Here is a 19,797-nt window from a genome sequence, read left to right on the forward strand (position 1 = left end):
CTCAATTGAGGCCCTGGGTGGCAGGCAGTCTTCGCAAAGCCTGCCGTGGTATGTATGGTAGCAGGAGGCCCCATCCCGTGGTCCTGTCTTCTGCTTAGTTTCATCTCAACTCTGGACTGGTCCTTCAGGGCTCTTGAGTGGCTCCTCCTGCCTCCTCTTGGCCCTGGCCCCTCACAGACACCGAGTCTTCTAGCAGAGGACGGCTGGAGCCTAGGGCTGGTCAGAGCAGGGTGATTTCGCTCGGAGGCAGCGTGAGTCGCTTCTCACGAGCACTGAGCAGGTTCTCCACATGGGCGGCCACCACGCGACACAGCTCCAGACCCTGCAGGAGATACAGTGAGAATCCCCACCTGTCCCACTACCTATCTACAGACTAGGAGGAGCAGCCCATGGTCAGGGGATAGGGAGGAGCGCATCCACTAGGCGTGTGGCAGGTGTAGAAAGGGCAGCGAGGTGCAGGGATGGTTCAAGATCTCCTCATACAGCTTGTTAGAGGCAGCCAGGATGGAACCTCAGGTTTGTCAGCTGCAACGGCCACTGCACTTGGACGCTGCCTCCTCCTGGGAACCATACCTGATGACCTCCTAGCATTATCTCCAGATCCCTTCCTGTTCATCTCCCCCAGGAGACTCAGAGCTCTGGGAGGGTGTAAAGTCAAGGGTCTGACACTGCTGCAGCTGGTGCAAAGCCTGCTGCCTGGAGACGTTCCAGGGTTCTGAGTTAAATGAGTGAGTGCATGAACGCGTTCCTCTCACATGGAGCTGGGGGTTGGGGGTGGGGGGCAGCAGAGGCCTCCATCCACTCATCCACCATCCACCAGGTGTCTGCCCCACCCCACCACCCCAGCTGTGTGCCATGGATACAGGGGAGTGGGAGGCCAAACCTTGCCCTTTGGGACTGACGCTCTGGGAAGGGCACTGTGTAAGCAGACAGAGACTGACCGGAGAGGGGAGGCCAAGGTGATTGTGGTGCTGAAAACTGAATTAAGGAAGAGAGGGAGCCTGGGGGATGTGATGAGGGAAGATGTTGGGGTGAGGGAAAGAGGGACCAGGGTGAGGCTGGGGAGGGGAGGGCAAGCTTGACCTCAGGCAATTCCAAGAAGCCAGGAGCTGGAACAGAGAGATGAGAGGGAGGCCAGAGGTAACAAGAGGAGGGGGAAGGGTTGAGAAGGACCTGTGGATTTGGGGTGTGAGTGGCTGGAAACTTGGGGATCAGGAGGTAAGATGGAGAAGCTTGTTCTCTGGAGGGGCTCAGGGTCCAAGCAAGAGTTAGATGTCTGAAGCCCTAGAAGCAAGGTGCCCTGGGGGAGACCAGGCAGAGCCCAGACTCTGCAACGTTTAGAGACCATCCAGGCAAAGATGCAGGGAACAGAGTCCCAGACAGGGGGTTAGAGGATGACATGGGGCATGGGGAGGTTGGAGGCAGGAGTCAGGGGAGTAAGCACAGGGTCTGGGAGGTCCTCAGAGGAAGCAGGACTTCAGCCTGGAGGAGTGGGACACCCCCCACCCCCATCGCAGGCTGCCAGAGCAGCAAGGGGGTTTCATTCTGGCCCTGTCCCAGGCTCAGGGATGGAGAAATTAAAGTCTCTCCCTCTTGGAACCCAATCCCAGGTCCAATTCTGTCTCTTCTGTGGGCCTCAACCCCATCTCTACAATGGGGTGAAAATGGGTCCTCCCTCCACCTTCCCTGGTCTGGGAGGCCTGGACGGGATCCCAGAAGGGGATGCATGCCATGTAAGGCGGAGCCCCAGTGGATGAGGAGAGACAGCGCCAGTGGACTTCAGTTTTCCTATCTGTCACATGAGAGACCCCACCATTCCCAGCCCCTAGTCCCAAGCCCTACAAGCTAACTTCCATGCCCTAGCCCAGGTCTATCTCCTCAAGACGGCTATGTCTCTCTGTAGCCCAGGGGAGAGTCCTAGGTCCTTTGAGGTCTGCCCTGTCCTGGCTGGGGCATCCCCAGGGCTCTGCACTCCTCACTACCCAGAAAGCGACTGGGACATTCTCTATGGTTCTGTGAACAAAGTGCTTTCCCGGAAGAGTCCCAGAAGAACAGATGGGATGTGGGGTGCTGGATTTGGTTTTGCCTGCACTGGGCTGTCTTTGAAGTCATGGCCAGGGCTGACCTGGTGGGTTGAATGAGTCACAGGGTAGGGGCTGGGCAGGCAGTAAAGCCTCAGGGCCAGGTGCACCTGCTCCAGCTGCAGCTGCATGGGCCTCTGGGCTGCCACGTCCCCCAGGGCGATCTCCACGTAGGGGTAGCTGGAGTTGGCTGTGGGCCGCTGGGTCCGGGTGGACTGGATGTCCTTCAGGGGGAACTTCACCATCAGCTCCTGGGAGTGGTGAGGGAGGGTGAGATGGGCTGTGGCCTGAGGACCTTCCCTCTGTGCCCCAGTGCCCTGAACCATTCTTCCCGCCCTCCTGCAAAGCAGCTCAGTAGAAGGCAGGGGACCCTGGTCCAAGGAACCATTCCCTGGTGACTTGTTCTGTGACCCTGAACATGCCCCTCTACTCTTCCTGGCCTCCGTTTCCTCACCTGTGAAATGGACAGTGCAAACAATGGCCAAGCCTTAGCGCTGTACCCCATGCCCTGCCCTGAATGCAGGGGGTCCAGGGGCGTGCGGGGTGCTGTCTTTGCTGATCTCCAGGACACACCAAAGCTTGCCTCTTGTGAACAGTTGTCACTCTGCTCTCGTTCAGGTCTCAGGCCACAAGCTGGACTCCCCGGAGGCAGAGCTAACGCCATCGGAAGGATCCCTCCACTGGAGGAACCAGGGAAGCGGTGGGTCCTGGCCCACTGTGAGGTGATCGTGTCCAAGTCCAGAACAGCAGAGAGCTGGGATTCCACACCGTCTCCCAGAGGGTCCCAGCCAGATGGCACTCCTGTTGCCCAAGCAACAGTGGCAACTTGCTTACTCGCTTGCACCCCACCCTCACTTGGCACCATGCCCGCCTTGCCAGTTCATCACAGTGTTTTCCAGGGTCGCCTCTACAGAATCCACTTGCCCCTGCCACCCTTGTCTCTGGGTCTGCTGCTGGGGACATATCTAAGAAACAGTCCCGCTGAGGGCACCTGCCTGCCAATCATCCATACCGGCCGGAGGAGGACAGTGAGGCTCAGAGAGGGCAAGAGGCTGGCCTGATGTCACGCAGGTGGGAATCAGTGATTTGGGCCCCTTGGGGTGCTGCTGGGAGGTGCTGAGCTGAGGGCCACTCACGTGGGTCTCGGTGCTGAGGAAGTTGAGGCCATTGTGGTTAACGGCAAGTATGCAGGGGGCTGGCACAGCCATGTTACTGCAGCTTTGGATGAAGAAGAAGGAGGAGCCAAACATGGGCAAGGCGCTGAGGAGGCCTGGGGTAGGGAGAAGGGTGGTGGTTACCAGGCTGTCAGGGCTCACTGGCCATAGCCATGGCCACCTCTGCCTTTGGCTGGGTCTGGCCCGGGAACCCTCAGTATGGATCCTCCCACTTCTGCGGCCTCCCATTTGGCCTGTTCCTCCATCCTTGCTCCTCTCTGTAGCTTCCAGCTCTCTACACCCAGGTCTATCCAGAAGCAGGGCCTCATCTGGCACCGAAAATACCTTCATGCAGAAGAAAAGGCACTGTGGATGAGGAAGGGGGAGGGATACCCTCCCTGGAGCAGTCCCAGTCCTTGAGGAACTGAACCCAAGCTACCTTGCTACTCAGCCAGGTATACCCTTGTGTAATGCTCTGCCTATACAGTAGCTTGGTGGCCCTCCCACCTGCCCCCCAGGGCTACCAAGAGCTCCATTTCTCTGAGGGCTCCACACACTCTAGCCCAGACGGTATGCCAAGCTCTAATTCAGCCTCTCCAGAGAACCACAGGCCCTCATCTGCCCCAAGACCTGCTTCTTCCCGGCATCCTCTGTGTGATGATCCTGTGCTACACTCGAAGAAGCTCCAGCTGGTTAGTGGGGTCCTCCTCTAGTCTCCTCCCTCCCTGACTCTTGCGCTCACCAAGAGGTGGCTCTCGACCCGTCTGTTTTCTGCTCCTGGACCACGTCCCAAGTCCAGCCTCCATCATCTCTGCCCTGGAAGCCTGCAGCAGCCTCTGCCCTGGTGCTTGGGGCTAGCCCTCTGAGTGTAAACCCAACCGCCCATTGCTACCGGCTCCCCAGTGCCTCTGGGTAAAGCCCTAGGCTTGCATCAAGTTCTCTTGTAGGTTCAGTCAGATTCTTCTAGCTAGTGGTTCTCAACCTTCCTAATGCCACCACCCTTTAATACAGTTCCTCGTGTTGTGGTGACCCCCCCCACCAACCACACAATTATTTTCACTGCTACCTCATCACTGTCATTTTGTAACTGCTTTGAATCGGGCGACTCCTGTGAACGGGTCATTCAACCCCCACCGGTTGAGAACCACTGCCCTCGCTAGCTCCAGCCCAGCCCTCCAGACTGCATGGTGACTCCACTCTACCATGGCATGCCCATCACATCACCATCTTCTAGGACCTCAACAAGCCCTGGGACCCTCTGCGCCCGGCCCCGGATTCTTACCCAGAAATTGGGCACGGGCCTGGTGTGGGCTGAGTGCCTGCGTCTGCTGCCAGTGCTGGTTGATCAGGCTGAGCCAGGCGGAGCCGGCGTTTGTGTGGTAGAGCTGGGCCGGGATGTACTCCTGGACTTCCCGCCTGGGCGAGGAGGGAAAACCTTCTCTGAGCACCCACCAACCTCCCTGGGAGGCTCAATGTGGGGTACAGACAGACTGAAGACCAGCGTAGTTAGGGGCTCACACACAGCGGGTGCTCCAGGCTGCTGGCCAGTACTTGCGTCCCTGAGTCGCAGTTGAAGAAACTGAGGGCAGTGAAGACTGCCTGGCCCAAAGCCATGCACGCAGCTGCTGAGTGAGGCAGGCCAAGCCCTGACCCTGAGGCGGCCTTGCCTTTTTGGAGCTTCTGCTCTGGAGGGGAAGCTCAAGTTGAGGATGAGCGGGGGCACAAGCTGGGGACACCAGCCAGGGACTGGTAGGAGCAGGAGCCAGAGGCACTCATGGGGGGACTCTGACACACGCTGGCTGGCGTCTCAGGCAGCTTCTTTCCCTCCTGGGGCATCGGGAGGCTAGCCACAGCAGCTCAGTCTGTCCTGGTGGCTGCCCTGGGCCACAGAAACGCAGGGAACCCAGCCCCGCCCCGCACCAAACGAGACCCCTCCCCAGGCAGCATCTTTCCTCTGGTCCATAGGCAGGCAAAGTCTGGCCTTCCCAGGTTTGGGTGCTGTTTCGCTCCTCAAGGAGTGAGCTGGGTAAACTTGGGAGAGCCAGGTACCTCTCTGAGCCTCATGCCCCCAATCCGAAAAAGAGAAAACCCGCGTGTGGTTGGGAAAATGAGCTGAGTTCAGGCATGCAGGGTGCTCTGACACAAGCAAGAGCCTCACGAGTCATTTGATCCAGGATTTTGGCCTAATCGCAGAAAGGATCTACACACTGAGCCCTTCCTGGGTCACCAGCCCTGGGATATATATTCATCCACCTGTTAGTCCATTTATCGTCATTTCACCAGTGGTCCTCAAAGCGTGGGCCAGGGATGAGGACTCAGAGCCCTTTCCCCAACAATGCTAAGAACTGTGATTTGCCTTTTCCCTCTCTTTCTCTCCTGAGTGTTGAGTGGAGTTTTCCTACAGCTCCAGGACAGGTGGTACCCCAGCTAGTGCAGGGGCTGCACTAAGAAGCAGGTGTGCGAATCCAGCTGTCTTCCAATAAGCCAGCAAGTACACACAAAGCAACATGCAAAACAGTGCACTCTTCTCAGGTGGCTTTTAAAAGAGTAGCTATTTTCTCAGAAGATGTTATGTATGTGAAATGTAATGGGTGTATTATTTTTTAATGAATGAAAAAAATTACTTTTTGGATGAGTTCCTGTTTTACTTTTAAACAGGATAACGATTGATAGGCTTCATCCACACAAGCAAAGAAATCTTTGCAGTCATATTTCTAAGAAATAAATACGTTGGCTCTCAAGACCAAAAGTGTGTGGATGACCGCTGCTTTGCCATCATGAGAAGTTAGCACATCTTTGAGAGCATCAGGCTGGAGGCTACCTGGGGTCACTTCACTAATGTCTATGGTGGGGCATCATTGGGATTGGCTCCAGGGTTGCATTGCTGATGCAATGCTACCTTGAACCCTTCTGGGGCTAAATCTTGCTGCATAGCCGCCAGGTATAGTACACATTCTGAAAGCTTTGTTTCACCATTAAATTTGCTCTGCGCTGTCAATACAGGCCATAAGCAATCTGTCGTGACGAGGGAAGTGGGAGGGGCTGTCCCAGATCATGTCTGAGTTTGGGGACTTTAACCCTACGGCCAGGACAGCCCCTGCCCACCTGGCCTCATTGTTAGAGACCTGGGGACAGGCAGGCTGGAGGATGTTAGGGGCAGAGGCAGGGCTGCCTGTCCATCTAGCTGACAGGTGATGGGTAGTGCTTACACACTGGGCAGGCAGAAACGGTCCTTGGTCCGGTGCTGCAGGGAGGCCAGCTTGGACACTTGCTGCAGCTGTTGCTCGCTGGGCTGGCTGGGCAGCACGCTGTTGAAGAGGCCCTTCAGGTAGTCAGGCAGGACCTGTGGGAGGCACTGATGAGAGGCTGTCAGGCAGACAGCCCGAGTTATTCCACTGTCCAGGCACTTCTGGAGCGAGATGCCAGTCACTTTTCAGGGCTTTGGGGAATGATGGCAGAAGGAGTTGAGAGAGAGGCGAGGACCAGAGGCCCCCAGTGCCCTGGGTAGGACGGGACGTCAAGGCAGAGCAGCATCAGTGCAGGGTAGGGAAGTGTCCATAGGTCAGGTGCTCTTGAACTTGAGCGTGCTCCCAAGTCACCCAGAGCTCCTTAGGACTGACTGCTGCCAAATGCAGTGACTTCCTGGGTGCCAGGGGGCGGGGCACATGGGGCGTGAATGCTGCAGGGGTAGGCGCTTCCTTTTGGGGTGATAAGACTCTTTTGGAACTAGGTAGAGGTGGGTGATGGTTGCAGAACATTTTGAATGTGGCAAATACCACTGAATTATATGATTTTTTAAAAAGTTAATTTTATGTTATGCGAATTTCAACCTAAGAACAAAACAAAAGAGCAAAGTTGCTGGGGTAGATCCCCAGACCCAAACCAAACCACGCCCACTGTTGTCAGGTCATTTATAACTCGCAAGGACCCTCTAGGACAGACTAGAACTGCTCTCCAGGGCTTCCATTTCCAAGGCTGGAATCTTCATGGAAGCAAACGGACACATCTTCCTGAGGAGTGGTGAGTGGGTTCAAACCACAGTCCTTTTGGCTAATGGCTGAGCACTTTAACCACTGGACCACCAGAGCGCCTACTACATGCCCAGAGACGAAGTCAGCAGATTTGGTCTTGAAAATGTTCACCTTCACCAGTTCCCAGGGGATGCGGCTAGGAACAACAATGTTCACGAAGCATCAGGCAGCACCAAACCACGTGATCTCAGTCTCCAACACCGCCACCACGTGGCCATAAAACCTAAGTGACTGTTTCGTACTTGGAATTATTGTAGCAAGTGGTGCCACTTAACGTGCAAAAACACCTGCTCTGTGTCCAAGTGCTTCCCACACACCTGGCATCGGAGGGAGACCCTGGCTGGGGGTACTTCTCACAGGGAAACAGCATCAAGACAAAATAACAATACTAGTAAAACACTGCTCAGGAAGAAAGAGGCAATCAGAGAGAGCGGAGTGGAAGAGGTGTAGTCGCATGTGGTGGGTACAGCTTAAGTGAGCAGAAATGCAGAAAGGGGCAGCCAGCAGGTGGCAGCATGTGCAGAAGCCCAGACCCTAGGTTGCCAGTATGAAGGGAGACACAGCGCTGGCTGCCCTGAGAAGATGGTGCAGGGGAGCAGGGGCATCCGGGTTAGAAATGTCACTGAGGACTGGACCATGAAGGTTTCAATCCCTGGAGCTTGGGAGGCGGGAACCTTACAGGTTCTAGAGAAGCAGAGCGGCTGGGACATACTGACCTGGTTGTAGTGCATTGTCACATACAGCTCGTTCTCAAACTTGAGTGGCTGATCCCAAAGCACGCGCCGGAACCAGAGCATGTAGCCCCCGTCCACCTGCTCCATCGCTGAGGCCACATCCAGAATGTAGGTGCGGCGGCTCAGGGGGCACACGTGCTGACCTGCAGAGTGGAGGGAGGCAGGGCTGGGCAGGCAGGCAGGGCACACACACTCCTGTGCTGAGCATGTGTGCAGACTCCAACCAGCCACGCAGCAAGGCATTGCCCAGGCATGCACCGTCCCTTGCTCAGTTTCTCACGAAAGAAAAGGGGATTTAGAAGAGTAAAGGCCTGGGACATTTTATTGAAATGCTGATGACCCGGATGGGAATAGCTTCCATTCAAAGGCACAAAGTAACAGGCCTTTTCTCTTGAGGGAGCAGTCTGAATGGTGCCTTTGAGGACAGCCTGCCCCTACCTAGGAAAGCAGCGCTGGGTTAGGCTCGGGAAAGTTTAGTCCCTTCCCAGAGGAGACTGGGGGTGAGGGAATGCACAAAAGACCTAGTGGGTGCCCTTCTGCAGAATCTTTCAGGAGAGACCCCTTGCAGGACCCCTGGGACCGTGGGGGAATGGAGGAAGAGGGGCCTGGCAATGAGGCTTGTTAGGGAGGCTTAAGGTTTTCTTTCCTGCACTGGTAGTTCGGCCAAGCACTCTACACTTCCAGGAAACTTCACTAAAGAGAGGGGCTGGGGTATGATGATGAGAGTCCTAGACTGGCAACCACAGGGTCTGGGCTCAAATCCCCAATGACGTGACCTTGGAAAAGTCACCTAACTTCTATGTCCACATTCTGTTCTAACCCCTGGGACCTGTGCAGATGTGATCTCCCATGACGAAAGAGATTTTGTGGATGTGACTAAGTTGAAAACAAAAACTAAAATAAAAACCTCACTGCCACCATCTGATTTGGACTCGATGTGACCCCTATAGGACAGAGCAGATCTGCCCCTCTGGGGCTTCCTAGGCTGTAAAACTGTACAGGAACCTCATCCTTCCCCTGCAGAGCAGCCGGTGGGTTTGAACCGCTGTCCTTGGGAACCGCTGTCCTCCCACATGTCCTCCATCCAAAAGAGCACAGAGCAGGCCTGAGGAACAGCAGGGGGCACCAGAACTAGTCCCTGTCCCCCAGGAGCTCCCAGTCTGTTAGGGAAACAGACTCTCACATCCAGCCAAGCAGAGGACACATTAGGGCTCGCAGTGCCCAGGGGACAGGGGAGAAATTTGATGTTGAAGTCCCCGTTGGGCAGCAGGGACTCTGATGGCTTTTCTCATTGAGTAGGAGGTCCTGTCACAGTAAGAGAGGCTCTAGTTCAAGATAAGAGATGTCCTATAGCAAAAGAGACATCAAAAGGGATGGAAGGAGGTGGAGATGGAGCGGGACAGGTGAAGGGCTGCCAGACACCTAAAGAGGCAAAGACGGTTCTCCCCACCATGTACTGGTCACCCTTCAGGTCTGGGTTCGAAGAGCCACCCATCGAAGATCAAAGGGGCCGTATTCCTCTGGGAGCAGAGGGTTGGGCGCGGAGGAGGGATGGAAAGAGGCAGCCCAGGAGGACCTGGAGCAAGGGCTGCTGCGTGGAGGGGACTGCAGTGGAGGAGCTGAAACAAAGTGGGTTTGAACCGCTGATGTAAAACTGATCAGCTCCACTGACCTGTACCCAAGTGACAATGAAAAGTCAAAGCAGAAGGTTCTCCCCGAGACGTCAGAGGAAGCAATACCTGCCAACAAGCACCTGCGTTCGGACTGCTGGCTTCCTGAACGGTGAGGCCACACCTTCCTGTCCCTTAAGGCCACCCTGTTTGTGAGAGCAGCCCTGGGCTACTAATACAGGCAACTGGGGCTTCCTGGAGGAGGTAGCCCTTGACCAGGCTGGTGGGAATGAGCATAGCGTGCCAAGTCCTCCTAGCCACCCACCTTGGTTGGTGACAATGAAGATAACGTACTCGTCGAAGGCCTCGGGGCGGGTCAGAGCCATCTCAGCGCAGATCTCCTCCACCACATCCAGGGCCACCTGGTGTGGGGTGGGTGGAAGGGAGTGGCCAGATCACAGGGTGGGCTGGACCACTGTGTTCCCAGGAGGCTGAGCGTGGAAGGCCTCACCTCTGAGAGCTGGGACCAGCCTCAAGCAGATAAGCTTTGAGGGTCCTTTATCGGTCTGCCTTTGTCCCTGACCTGGAGGTGTGATCTCTCCAGGCTGCGCTGCTCTTTGGAGCAATCGTTGCTGCCCCAGGAGGTTGCCACCCCCTCCCCAGGAGTCCTCCCAGAATCTGCCTGCCCAGGCTCTCACGTACGGTGCACGTTCTGATTTTGAGGTGGCGTTCCAGGCCTCCGGGAAGAAGGAAGAGTTGTCTCTTAGAACTCCTACCAGCCTAAGGGTTGGGGAGGCATGAGGGTCCCGAGTGGATCGTGTGCACAAGGGCAGTCGAGCAGGGTACATCTCATGCCCGCCGCCACCGGACCCCCACGCCCACCCCCAACTCACCAACATGGCCCGGAGCTCCATGCTGCTGGGGAGCTCCAAGCGGCCGCCGAACCGCACGGTTTTCTGCAGGTTCTGCTCACAGGCCTTGGCGATACCTGAGAGACCCAGATCAAGTCTCTTGGCCACCAGCCTAGCCCGGCCCTATTCTCCCGGTTTTAGAGTTGGGGAAACAGGTTTGTGTGAGAGGAGAGAGATTTGCCTGCGGTCTGGAGTGGGAGTTGGATTCAGAGAGGCACCTGGTTCCACTTCCCAGTAAGGTCCTTTGGTGATCGAAGACCCCTGGGCACACAGGACCCCAAGCCGCTACATGGAGGCCTTGCCCCCAGAAGCTGCGTGGCTGCAGTGGCCCCACAGCTCTGGTGACAATGGGACTCTGGCCCTTCAGATTGGGAGTCCCCTGGCCTAGCAACCCCCTCCCCCAGGCATGCCGGGGAGGCAAAGGTGAGCAGTGCCCTCCCCTAATCACTATGCTGGCCGAGGGGGAGAGTCATGAGTTCTCATTTTGCTGCCTTCAAGGAGCTGGGATCCCCTCTCTGGGCAGCTGCCTGTTCCTCCTGAGTCTGGGGAGGGTTGTTAACCAAATCAAAGATGAGTATTTCATGTGATCACAGGGGCCCTGGCTGACTTCTCTAGGGGACCCAACAGTTGCTGTGGAAACAACACACTGGGGAAGGGTTGAGACTCCACCACTGGCTTGGGGCCCACCTGCCCAGACCCACTTGAAAGCCTTGCAGATTGATCCCCCCAAGGCCAGAGATTAGGCTTCACCTGGCACCTCAGGCTCATGCCTGCCTTACTGCCCTCCCCTCCCACCTACCATACCCCCCTTGACCTCCAGGCTCTGCTCCTGATACGCAGCCCCCGGGCCCACCACCTACAACACACTGCCCCTCCCTGCTTTCTGCCACTTCTCACGGGCATGAAATGTGGCCAAGGCCCCAGTCCAGGGCTGGGCCCTCTGGGCTTTCCTTCTGCCTGCAACGCCCGCACCCCCGAGGGGAGAACCCACCACCCTGAGCGTCCCCTTGCTACCCACCTTGGAAGGGCAGGCCGGGGGCCTGGCTCGTGTTGTGCAGGAAGTGGAGGAGGTGTGGCTGGAAGACCTCGGAGCAGCTGTGGTAGGCAGCCAGGATGGACAGCAGCCGCCAGCCTCGCTGACAGCTGTCCCTGTGGGAGTGCCCCAGAGCCACGTCACCCTGGAGCGCCCTGCCAGGGGCTCTTGGGATCGGTTTGTGGGTTTCTAGCTCTCCGGCCTCTCCAGTCTTCCTAGCATATTCCTCCCTGCCCAGAGCTGTACACAAGGCATGTTTTACTTGGGAACCAGGGGAGCAGGGGTAAGCCCCTGGATATGCCTGCAACATAGGACACAGCCTTCCTAGGCTGGGGGACCTTGCAGGGGAGGCTTCTGGGACAAGGCCCTTGGAGGGGGACACCTGCTGGGCTTGTGAAGACATACCAGTTGGAAGACCTGGTGATGGAGACCCGGAGAGTGTGCTCAGCATCACTGAAGTCCCAGAGGGGAGGAGAGGAAGGGAGGAGGCAGAGGACTCCCCAGGGCAGGGGTTGACGAGGAGGAGGAGGGCAGCCCCTGGGACCAAGAGCCAGCCGAGAAAGCGAACCTCCCTGCCGTGGAGCCAGTTCCTACAGAGGGTTTCTGAAACTATGGGTTTTTACAGGGGCAGACAGTCTCATCTATCTCCCGTGGAATGGCTGCTGGGCTGGAACCACTGACCTTTGTGGTTAGCAGTCCATCATTCACCCAACAGCTACCAGGGATCAAGAGCAGAGGGCACCTGCCATGTGCAGTGTACTCACACCACCCTGGGTGTGAGGAGTCATGGGTGGGAACCTGTGGGGTCTGGATGGTGATTGATTAGTGCAGGTAGAGAGACATGTGCTGCAAAGCCCAGCCAATCAGCACTGTAGCCTCCAACCACTGTGATTGGTTCAGAGATAAACATGTGACCAAGCAAACCAATGAGGATCCTTCTGGGGTGCTGCCTGCAGATATCAGACCAGACATTCTTGCTGAACTTGTTCTTCCCAAGTTGGTGGACACCGGGCTGGGGCTGGGGCTGGGAGGTGAGGTGAGGGGTACGGGGAGGATTAAAGACCCAGCTCACTCACTGCTTGGTGCTGGCGTTGTCCGTGATCTGCTTCACAATTTGGCAGTAGCACTCGTCCCGCATGACCTCGTGGTCCCCACACAGCTGAAGGGGGGGTGGAGGGGCAGGACGCATGCCAGGGGCCATACCACATACCAGGCACACGAGAACATGGTGGGCACCTGGAGTCAGGATGGGTAGCCCCTCCCTCACCAGTGGGGACCACGGAAAAGCTTCCCACCTCAATGGCTGGGAACTCCGAGTGACCAATGAGGAAGCCAAGCCCCTGATCAGACTGACCTTCAGGAGGGTGCACAGCACGTCCAGCTCACTCTGGCCCTTCAGTGGGGCATCTCCCATGAACCTCATCACAGCTGAAGGGAAGACCTAGCCCACTCAGGCCCACCAGACCCCCAGCTGCACATCCCACCCCAGGGGGCCTCATCGTTGGACCCCTCCCGGGCCAGGGACACCGGGCAGGAACAGGGGACTGCAACAGTCTTAAAGGGGGTCCCACTGCATGAATTCCAGTGGAATTCTCTCTGAGGACCCGAGAGAAGTGGCGATGACCAACAAGCTGGGGCCCACCCTGCCCTCGCCCCATCCTCACACCTAAGAACATCTCCGTGGCCATCTTGTCGAGGCTGCTGTCGCTAAGTTCGATGAGGGATTCCTGGAGCGGCGTCTGCGAGGGCAGGAAGGGGCTGTGTCATGATGGGAGAGGGGACAAGAGGGGGAGGGAGGCCCGGCACTGGGGGCAGACGTTGGCCCGGGGAAGACACCAGGTCTCTCGCAAGTTTGGAGGGCGGAGTCTGAGGGCCAGGAGCCTTGTTGAAGAACAGGCGGTTTGCTCTTGGGCCCTTGAAGGGGCCTCCCATGTGACCATTTTACAGACTGGGAAACTGAGGCCCAGGGCTGGACACCTTAGTGAAGCAAAGCATATCCTCCAAGGTTCTGGACTCCCGGCCCTCCTTGCATTTCGGCTTAAGGCTATTCCTGCAACAGAGAGGGGTGAGGGGGCAGATGGCCGGGCCTGTTCAAGATCTTTGGCTACACCCCCCTTCCCACACAGGACACGCAGACCCCATCTTAAACCCATTCCTATCCCCCTGAGGCTCTGGCCTAATCGCAGCCTCAGCCGCCCACCAGAAGCAGGGCCTGAGATCTGGAGTCTGTAGCGTGGGCCACTGCCAGAGCCCCAGAGGCTCCCCCTTGGGCAGGCAAAGGGTGCGGGGGTGGGGTCTGCACTCACTGAGGTCTCCTCTGCGGGTCTCGGAAGTACTTCTGGGCAAACTCAAGCATAGTATGCTGTGGAGGAGCCAGAGCGCCCTCCTGGCGCTTAGGGGAGCCCACTCTGGGTGGAGGGCCCTGCAGGAGGGGAGTAGCTGCAGCTCTGGCACCCGGGCTGCCCAGCCTGCAAAGCCCCCCACCATCAAGGCTGGCCCCAAACTGCTCCCACACTGGCTACTCCCACCCTCTCTAGTAGGCCCTCTTCCCACCACACTCCAGCAGCCCCCACAAACCGTCCCTGACCCTGGCTAGCCCTGCCCTCACCCTAGTCTGTTTTGCCCTCTGCCCATCTTGGCCACACCCCCACCTGGACCTTCTCTGACCCATTTGCTCACATGACCCTATAGGGCAGGGTAGGACTGCCCCCTGGGGGGTTCTGAGACACACTCTTTTTTACTTCCTAATCGTTTTATTGATACAAAATTCACATATCATACACTCCCACTGTTGTCACTTTCAAAAAGAGTTGGTCTGTACTCATCAATCAGTTCCAGGGCATTCTCCCCACTCCCGCATTTATTATACACTCCCCCCAATTCTGCTCACCCCACCCCCCAATCCTCGATACACCTTTGCATCCACTCCTCCATTTCATAAAGTGGGAAGCATAACAGAAACAATAAAAACAAGGCAGAGGAAAATAAAGAGGAAGAAGAAAGAAAAGACTGCCAGTAATACTGATACTCCGGGGAGAAAACTTCTGCTGTGGAACAAGTGAGAAATATTTAAACCTAGAGCAAATTCAGTACGTGTCATGAGGGGTGCCACCATAATCGAGTTGACAATAATCTGATGGCAAAACTTTTCCCGTCCCCCCGACCGGCCACAGGGATCCGACTGGGTACTTTGCAATGGATTTTGGGCTCCCACCATCCTCCGGAGCCTGCTGCAAATCCGGTGTTCCGAACTCAAGCTCTGAAACCTTCATCATATTTGGGTTTTGCTTTTGTCATCTTTGGCTCACACAGGCTGGTGCTTCGTCCACACGGACTCAGTGGCCGCCTCACTTAGATAGGTGCTTGTTTGAATACAAGCCTTGAAGGCCCCAGACACAATGGATGAGGCTGTCACTCTTTATGGGAGTAGAAAGCCTTGTCGTTCTCCTGAGGGGTACCTGGTGGTTTTGAACTGCTGACCTCCGAGGTGAACAGCCCATATCATAGTCACTATGCCACCTGGCCCTTCTCTGCCTTAATCCTCACTGCCATCCAGTTGATGCCCCTCTCAGGGTAGAGCTGCCCCCATGAGCTTCCAACTGTAAGGAGGAGTGGAAAGCCCGTCTTTCTTCCGTGGAGCAGCTGGTGGTTTTGAACACTGACCTTTGCAGATAGGAGCCCGATGCATAACCACTTCACCTGGGCTTCCTTCCACAGGCCTGGGCCTGGTCACCCCATTGACTCTACCTGCTGGCCAGCCTAGCCTCCTCCAGGCTTCCCATCAGCCAAGTAACAACCACCTGGATCTCAGCCAGCTGACCGACTAACCACGGCCCTGCCCTGCCCACTCTGATCTCACCCTGTGGGCCTGAAGGTCAGGGGGACCCCACCCTACCACAGGCCGGGTCCCCCTAGCTGGCCTCACCTCTCTCCAGCGGCCCACCTCCTGAGCAGCCACGGAGGAGGCCACAGCAGCGGCCACGGCGGCGGCCCGTCCCCTGCCTGGCTCAGCGGGCAGCTGCAAGAAGTCTGGGGCGGCTGCAGGTTGCACCAGCTCTGAGGGGAAGCGGCCCACACGCCCATGGCTGGTCCCGAACCTCCAGCCTAGGGGCAGATGAGGGGTCTGAGGCAAACAGGAAGCAAGCGGTGCCCAGAGAATGCGGTGGGAACATTTGGGATTTTGTATATGGATACTCCCTAACGCTCCAGGCTCAGGGCGGGGCCAGGATTGGGTTGAAGCCAAAAGTGGTGGTGGGCGGTGGAGACAGACTCAGGCGGGCAGGAGGCAGAGCCAAAGGGGGCTTCTTTGGGGCTCCAAGAAACTCCCCTTTTCGTACTATAGTGAGTACATAAAACCAAACCAGCACCAGCCCTGTTTGGGGGAGGGGTTCAAATCTGGGGGTGAGAGAGACTGGACAGGGGTATCCCCATCTCCCCACCAAAGTCGGGGCCTCCACGCCGCAGCTCCTCCAGGTACACGACCTTCTTGCGGACCACGCAGCCAGCGCTATAGCCTGTGGGCCAAGCTATGTCAGCACGTTCCGGTGCACCTTGCCCAGCCCCCCTCCTGCACCCACCCCACCCATATGGTGCTGACCCACTCGGGGTGGCTCCAGGGGCTGCAGATGGATGATGTCACCCTTGTGGAAGGCCAGCAGGGCCGGGTCCTCAGGTAGGAAGTTTCTCACGGCCACCACATAGTCCGAGTCCTGGGTCAGCAGGGCCAGGGTGAGGGGCTGGAAGCCTACCCCCTGCCCCTGGCCAGGACAGGAAAGGAAGCATTCCCAGGTCATAAAGTCCCAAATGTCTTTGACTGCTCACTCACTGTCTTCAAGTTGAACCCGACTCATAGTGACCCGATCAGGCAGAGCAGAACTGCCCCTGTGGGTTTCTGAGATTGTAAATTGCTACAGGATTAGAAAGCTTCATTTTTCTCCCACGGGGCAGCTAGTGGTTTTGAACTGTGGACCTTGTGGTCAGCAGTCCAAATGCATAACCCACCCTGCCACTGAGGCTTCTTTATTTGGCCTACTGCCCCATTGTAAGGGGTAAAAAACTGTGTGGCTTTTTTTCCCACTCAATGACCCACTAGCAATGAAAAACTCACTACAGTGGCAATTAAGGGCAAAGTGTAGATATCTACTTTTGCAGCGTCCCTGGGCCATTCCAGCACCCCTAATGCGGTACTGCCCACTTTGGGAAAAACTAAGCCAGGGGACAGCCGGGACAGAAAGACGGAAACACGGAAAGCAGTGTGGCGTGGTCCGAGAGGGGGGAGCTGGATGAAGGCGATGGCTAACAGGCCTAGCACTGCCACAGCTTCCTCCTGTGGCTTTCCCTGGACCAGGCACCAGGGGACCCACTCGAGGTCGGGGGCTGCAGCCTGGCAGAGGGAGGATGGGATACGGTGGTCAGGCAAGGGGTCAGGGCAGGGGGGAGGAAGCCAGGATGGCCCAGGCCAGCCCGAGGAGGCCAAGAGGCAAGGGTTACTAAAGGAGCAGGCAGAAGGTTGAAAGGGCGTCTAGGCCAGTGGCCCAGCCTGTGCAGAGGGCAGCCAGAGGTCATGGGTGTGTCCTTGGCGCCGTAGCACACGATCATCAGATCATCGTGTGTCCTCAGGGAGGTGTGGCTGGTATGTGTGTATGTGGGGTGGGTGGATTCCTGATCTTTGGGGTGGAGCCCGGGGGAGGGTCTTGACCTTTTTGAGCTCCAGGATGAAGTCGTCCACCAGGGTCTTGACCTGGTGAGCTCGGGCTGAGAAGAGGATGACCTTTTCGCTGGCCAGGTTGAACTCCAGCATGTTCCGGGAAGGGATGGTCACAAACAGGATATCGGCAAAGCTGGGGTTTGGGAGGTCAGCATGAGGGGGGCTGCTGCTCTCGTCCTTCCCGCCCTTCCAGCCCAGCCCCAACCCCAACCCCAACCTCCCGGATGCTCTCAACCTCATCATGCCAGCCCCCAGGAGACCCCGAGCAACTTCTCCGACCTGCCTGTGACTCCAGCCCCATTCCCTGCTGTGGTCTGAACCCCACATGGGAGTCCTTGTCCCGTGACTCAAGCTCTCAGTTGCTGCTGGGCAGGCCTGGCTCCTGTACCTACGGCCCCGACTCTCTGCACCCCTCGCAGGGTGGTGGGGACACACTGGGCTGCTAAGAAACCACCAGCGGCTCTGTGGGAGAAAGACGGGGCTGCTTTCTACTCCCCTAAAGAGTTAGTCTCAGAAACGAGGGGCTGTTCGCCCTGTCCCCCAGGGTCACTGGGAGCCGGCACAGACTCGATGGCAGAGCTTGGCTGCTTTGGGGAAGGAGCTTCCTGGTGAGCAGGGCTCTGCTCTGTCCTCATGTGATGGAGGACACAGAGGCGGCTGCAGGGAGGGGCTCCGGACCTAAGCACGGCCCCCAGGGCCAGCACCCCTTCCCGTTTCTGGCTGCCTCAAAGCACGGCTGTCCCAGGGCAGTCACCCCACAGCCCCATGCGCTCTGGCCGCACAGAGCGGCGGGTAGCCTGAGAGGTGGGAAGGAGTGGGTGGCGCCTAGTCTACTTCCTGGCCGTGTGATCTAAGACAAGGAACATCTATCTCCCTGAGCTTCAGTCGCCCCATCTCTAAAACGGGCATAACTGAAAGACCCCGCACATCAGAGGTACGCGTAAATGGCTACTAAGGGAGTCAGTCTGTGCCCCAGCTCCAGCCTGGCCACTCCTGCTGCCTGCCGGTCACCTGTATGAGCGGAGGACCCGAAGCTGCCCACCAGCCTCTCGGCTGCCCTTGACCATCCGCAGCAGCTTGATGCCCAAGTGCGACACAGCGAGGCCCTGCACGCCTGTGCCCACGCTGCCCTGCACAGGGTGAGAGGCGTGTGAGGGTCTTTCTGCCTTGCAGCGGCGGAAGGCCTGAGTGGGATGGGTGCGGGGAGGGCTCGCACCGTTGCAGGGAAGAGGCGGGAGAAGTAGACCTCCCAGCTGTCCCGGGCTGTGCTGACCACGGCCCGCTTCACCCTCTCCGTCACCAGGGGCCGCTGTGTGTCCAGCTGGTTCTGGGCTAAGGGAGGCCAGGTGGAGAGATGAGGCCCCTCCTTCCACCCCAGTGGCCCTCACCCGTCGTCATCGGGGAATATGACACCCAGCAAAAAGGTATCAGCCCAATGAGTTCTCATCTTAACACTGGGAATCGGAAACCCAGAGCCTGGATGGGGGTGGGGTTGAGGGGTAGGGCCCAGCCATGCTGAGCAGGGAGCAGGTACTTGGGAGGCAGGTGGGCAGGGCCAGGGCAGGCAGTGGCCTAGGCTGCTCTCTCCCTCCCCTTCCCTGCAGTACCAAACAGGGCCTTCATCCTGAGCCGCTCGTCCTGGGAGATGCGCAGGCAGGCCTCAGAGAGCGTGTCATGCAGGACCTGTGGTGTAGGAGAGCCATGGTGGGGCCGTGACTCCCCTCCGGCAGTGGGGCGTCCTCTGTGTGACCTACAGGACCTCACTCTGGGAGCAGCTCAGGGAAGCGAGATGCCCACTTGGGCTGAGCTCCCTTCCCCATCTCTCCCTCTGGCCCTGGGCAGCGAGGACAAGCTGCAAGTCTGGTTAAAGCAGACTGTGGGCTCTCTGACCCTGTCCACCGAGGGGGGATTCCAGAGAACATCCCCCACCCGGCCCAGCATCCCAATCCCAGATCGTGGGGAGCAAAGTTTGCAAAGGACCTCCCTGTCCCCTGAGGGGTGTGTCCTCTGCCTTCAGAGGAGACCGAAGCCCAGAGGGAAGAGAGGGCCTCACCTGCCGGAACAGGAGGTCGAGCTGCACAGGGTGGTTGTAGCTGTCCTTGGGGTAAAACACCTGTGGAGCGGGGCTTCAGGGAGGGCCCTTCAGGCTACCCTTCCCCCTCACCACAGGTCCCACCCTCTGGTGCCCCCAGCTCTGTCCTCTGGTGCCAGACTGTGCCCTGGCTACATCTCCTGGCTCCCCTGGGCCGGTACCTCTTTTCTCAGGAAGACCCGCCAGGGCGCATCCCGGTAGCCGTAGAAGTCGGGGTTGGTGAGGCGGTGCAGTCTGGTCTGCACAGGCTCCTCCAGGGCCTCCAGCGACCGGGCGGGCAGCACTAGGGGCAGGCACGCAGGCGGGCGCAGCTAACCACGAGGGCGTACACTGCCACCGCCCAGGCCCTCGATGAACACACACATGCGCAGTATGCACAGTGCACTGGCCGAGGCCAGGGACCCGAATACCCTGGTGAACAGGGTCGACAAGGAGCCTGGCCTC

The 19,797-nt window shown here is 57.9% G+C and overlaps 1 protein-coding gene across 1 annotated transcript in view; it reads right to left on the reverse strand.

Moving 5' to 3' along the window:
- Nucleotides 1-220: 220 nt before the first annotated feature.
- The window catches only part of MYO15A (myosin XVA), a 67,484-nt gene continuing 47,907 nt past the window's right edge, over nucleotides 221-19,797 (reverse strand). Inside the window, exons 38-61 of the mRNA XM_030886517.1 lie at nucleotides 19,515-19,636; nucleotides 19,315-19,374; nucleotides 18,869-18,944; nucleotides 18,478-18,593; nucleotides 18,273-18,391; nucleotides 17,253-17,394; nucleotides 16,152-16,263; nucleotides 15,994-16,068; nucleotides 15,480-15,658; nucleotides 13,861-13,976; nucleotides 13,532-13,604; nucleotides 13,221-13,293; nucleotides 12,909-12,982; nucleotides 12,631-12,713; nucleotides 11,540-11,670; nucleotides 10,504-10,598; nucleotides 10,313-10,390; nucleotides 9,936-10,032; nucleotides 7,983-8,143; nucleotides 6,445-6,578; nucleotides 4,518-4,651; nucleotides 3,218-3,351; nucleotides 2,192-2,332; nucleotides 221-322 (exon numbers count right to left, since the gene is read on the reverse strand). Coding sequence (XP_030742377.1) covers nucleotides 221-322; nucleotides 2,192-2,332; nucleotides 3,218-3,351; nucleotides 4,518-4,651; nucleotides 6,445-6,578; nucleotides 7,983-8,143; nucleotides 9,936-10,032; nucleotides 10,313-10,390; nucleotides 10,504-10,598; nucleotides 11,540-11,670; nucleotides 12,631-12,713; nucleotides 12,909-12,982; nucleotides 13,221-13,293; nucleotides 13,532-13,604; nucleotides 13,861-13,976; nucleotides 15,480-15,658; nucleotides 15,994-16,068; nucleotides 16,152-16,263; nucleotides 17,253-17,394; nucleotides 18,273-18,391; nucleotides 18,478-18,593; nucleotides 18,869-18,944; nucleotides 19,315-19,374; nucleotides 19,515-19,636 — 2,627 coding nt within the window. The remainder of the gene's footprint in view (nucleotides 323-2,191; nucleotides 2,333-3,217; nucleotides 3,352-4,517; nucleotides 4,652-6,444; nucleotides 6,579-7,982; nucleotides 8,144-9,935; nucleotides 10,033-10,312; nucleotides 10,391-10,503; nucleotides 10,599-11,539; nucleotides 11,671-12,630; nucleotides 12,714-12,908; nucleotides 12,983-13,220; nucleotides 13,294-13,531; nucleotides 13,605-13,860; nucleotides 13,977-15,479; nucleotides 15,659-15,993; nucleotides 16,069-16,151; nucleotides 16,264-17,252; nucleotides 17,395-18,272; nucleotides 18,392-18,477; nucleotides 18,594-18,868; nucleotides 18,945-19,314; nucleotides 19,375-19,514; nucleotides 19,637-19,797) is intronic.

The sequence above is a fragment of the Echinops telfairi genome, unplaced genomic scaffold (genome assembly GCF_000313985.2).
Source record: "Echinops telfairi isolate 266 unplaced genomic scaffold, ASM31398v2 ScPeMD7_2010;HRSCAF=2546, whole genome shotgun sequence".
Classification (NCBI taxonomy): domain Eukaryota; kingdom Metazoa; phylum Chordata; class Mammalia; order Afrosoricida; family Tenrecidae; genus Echinops; species Echinops telfairi.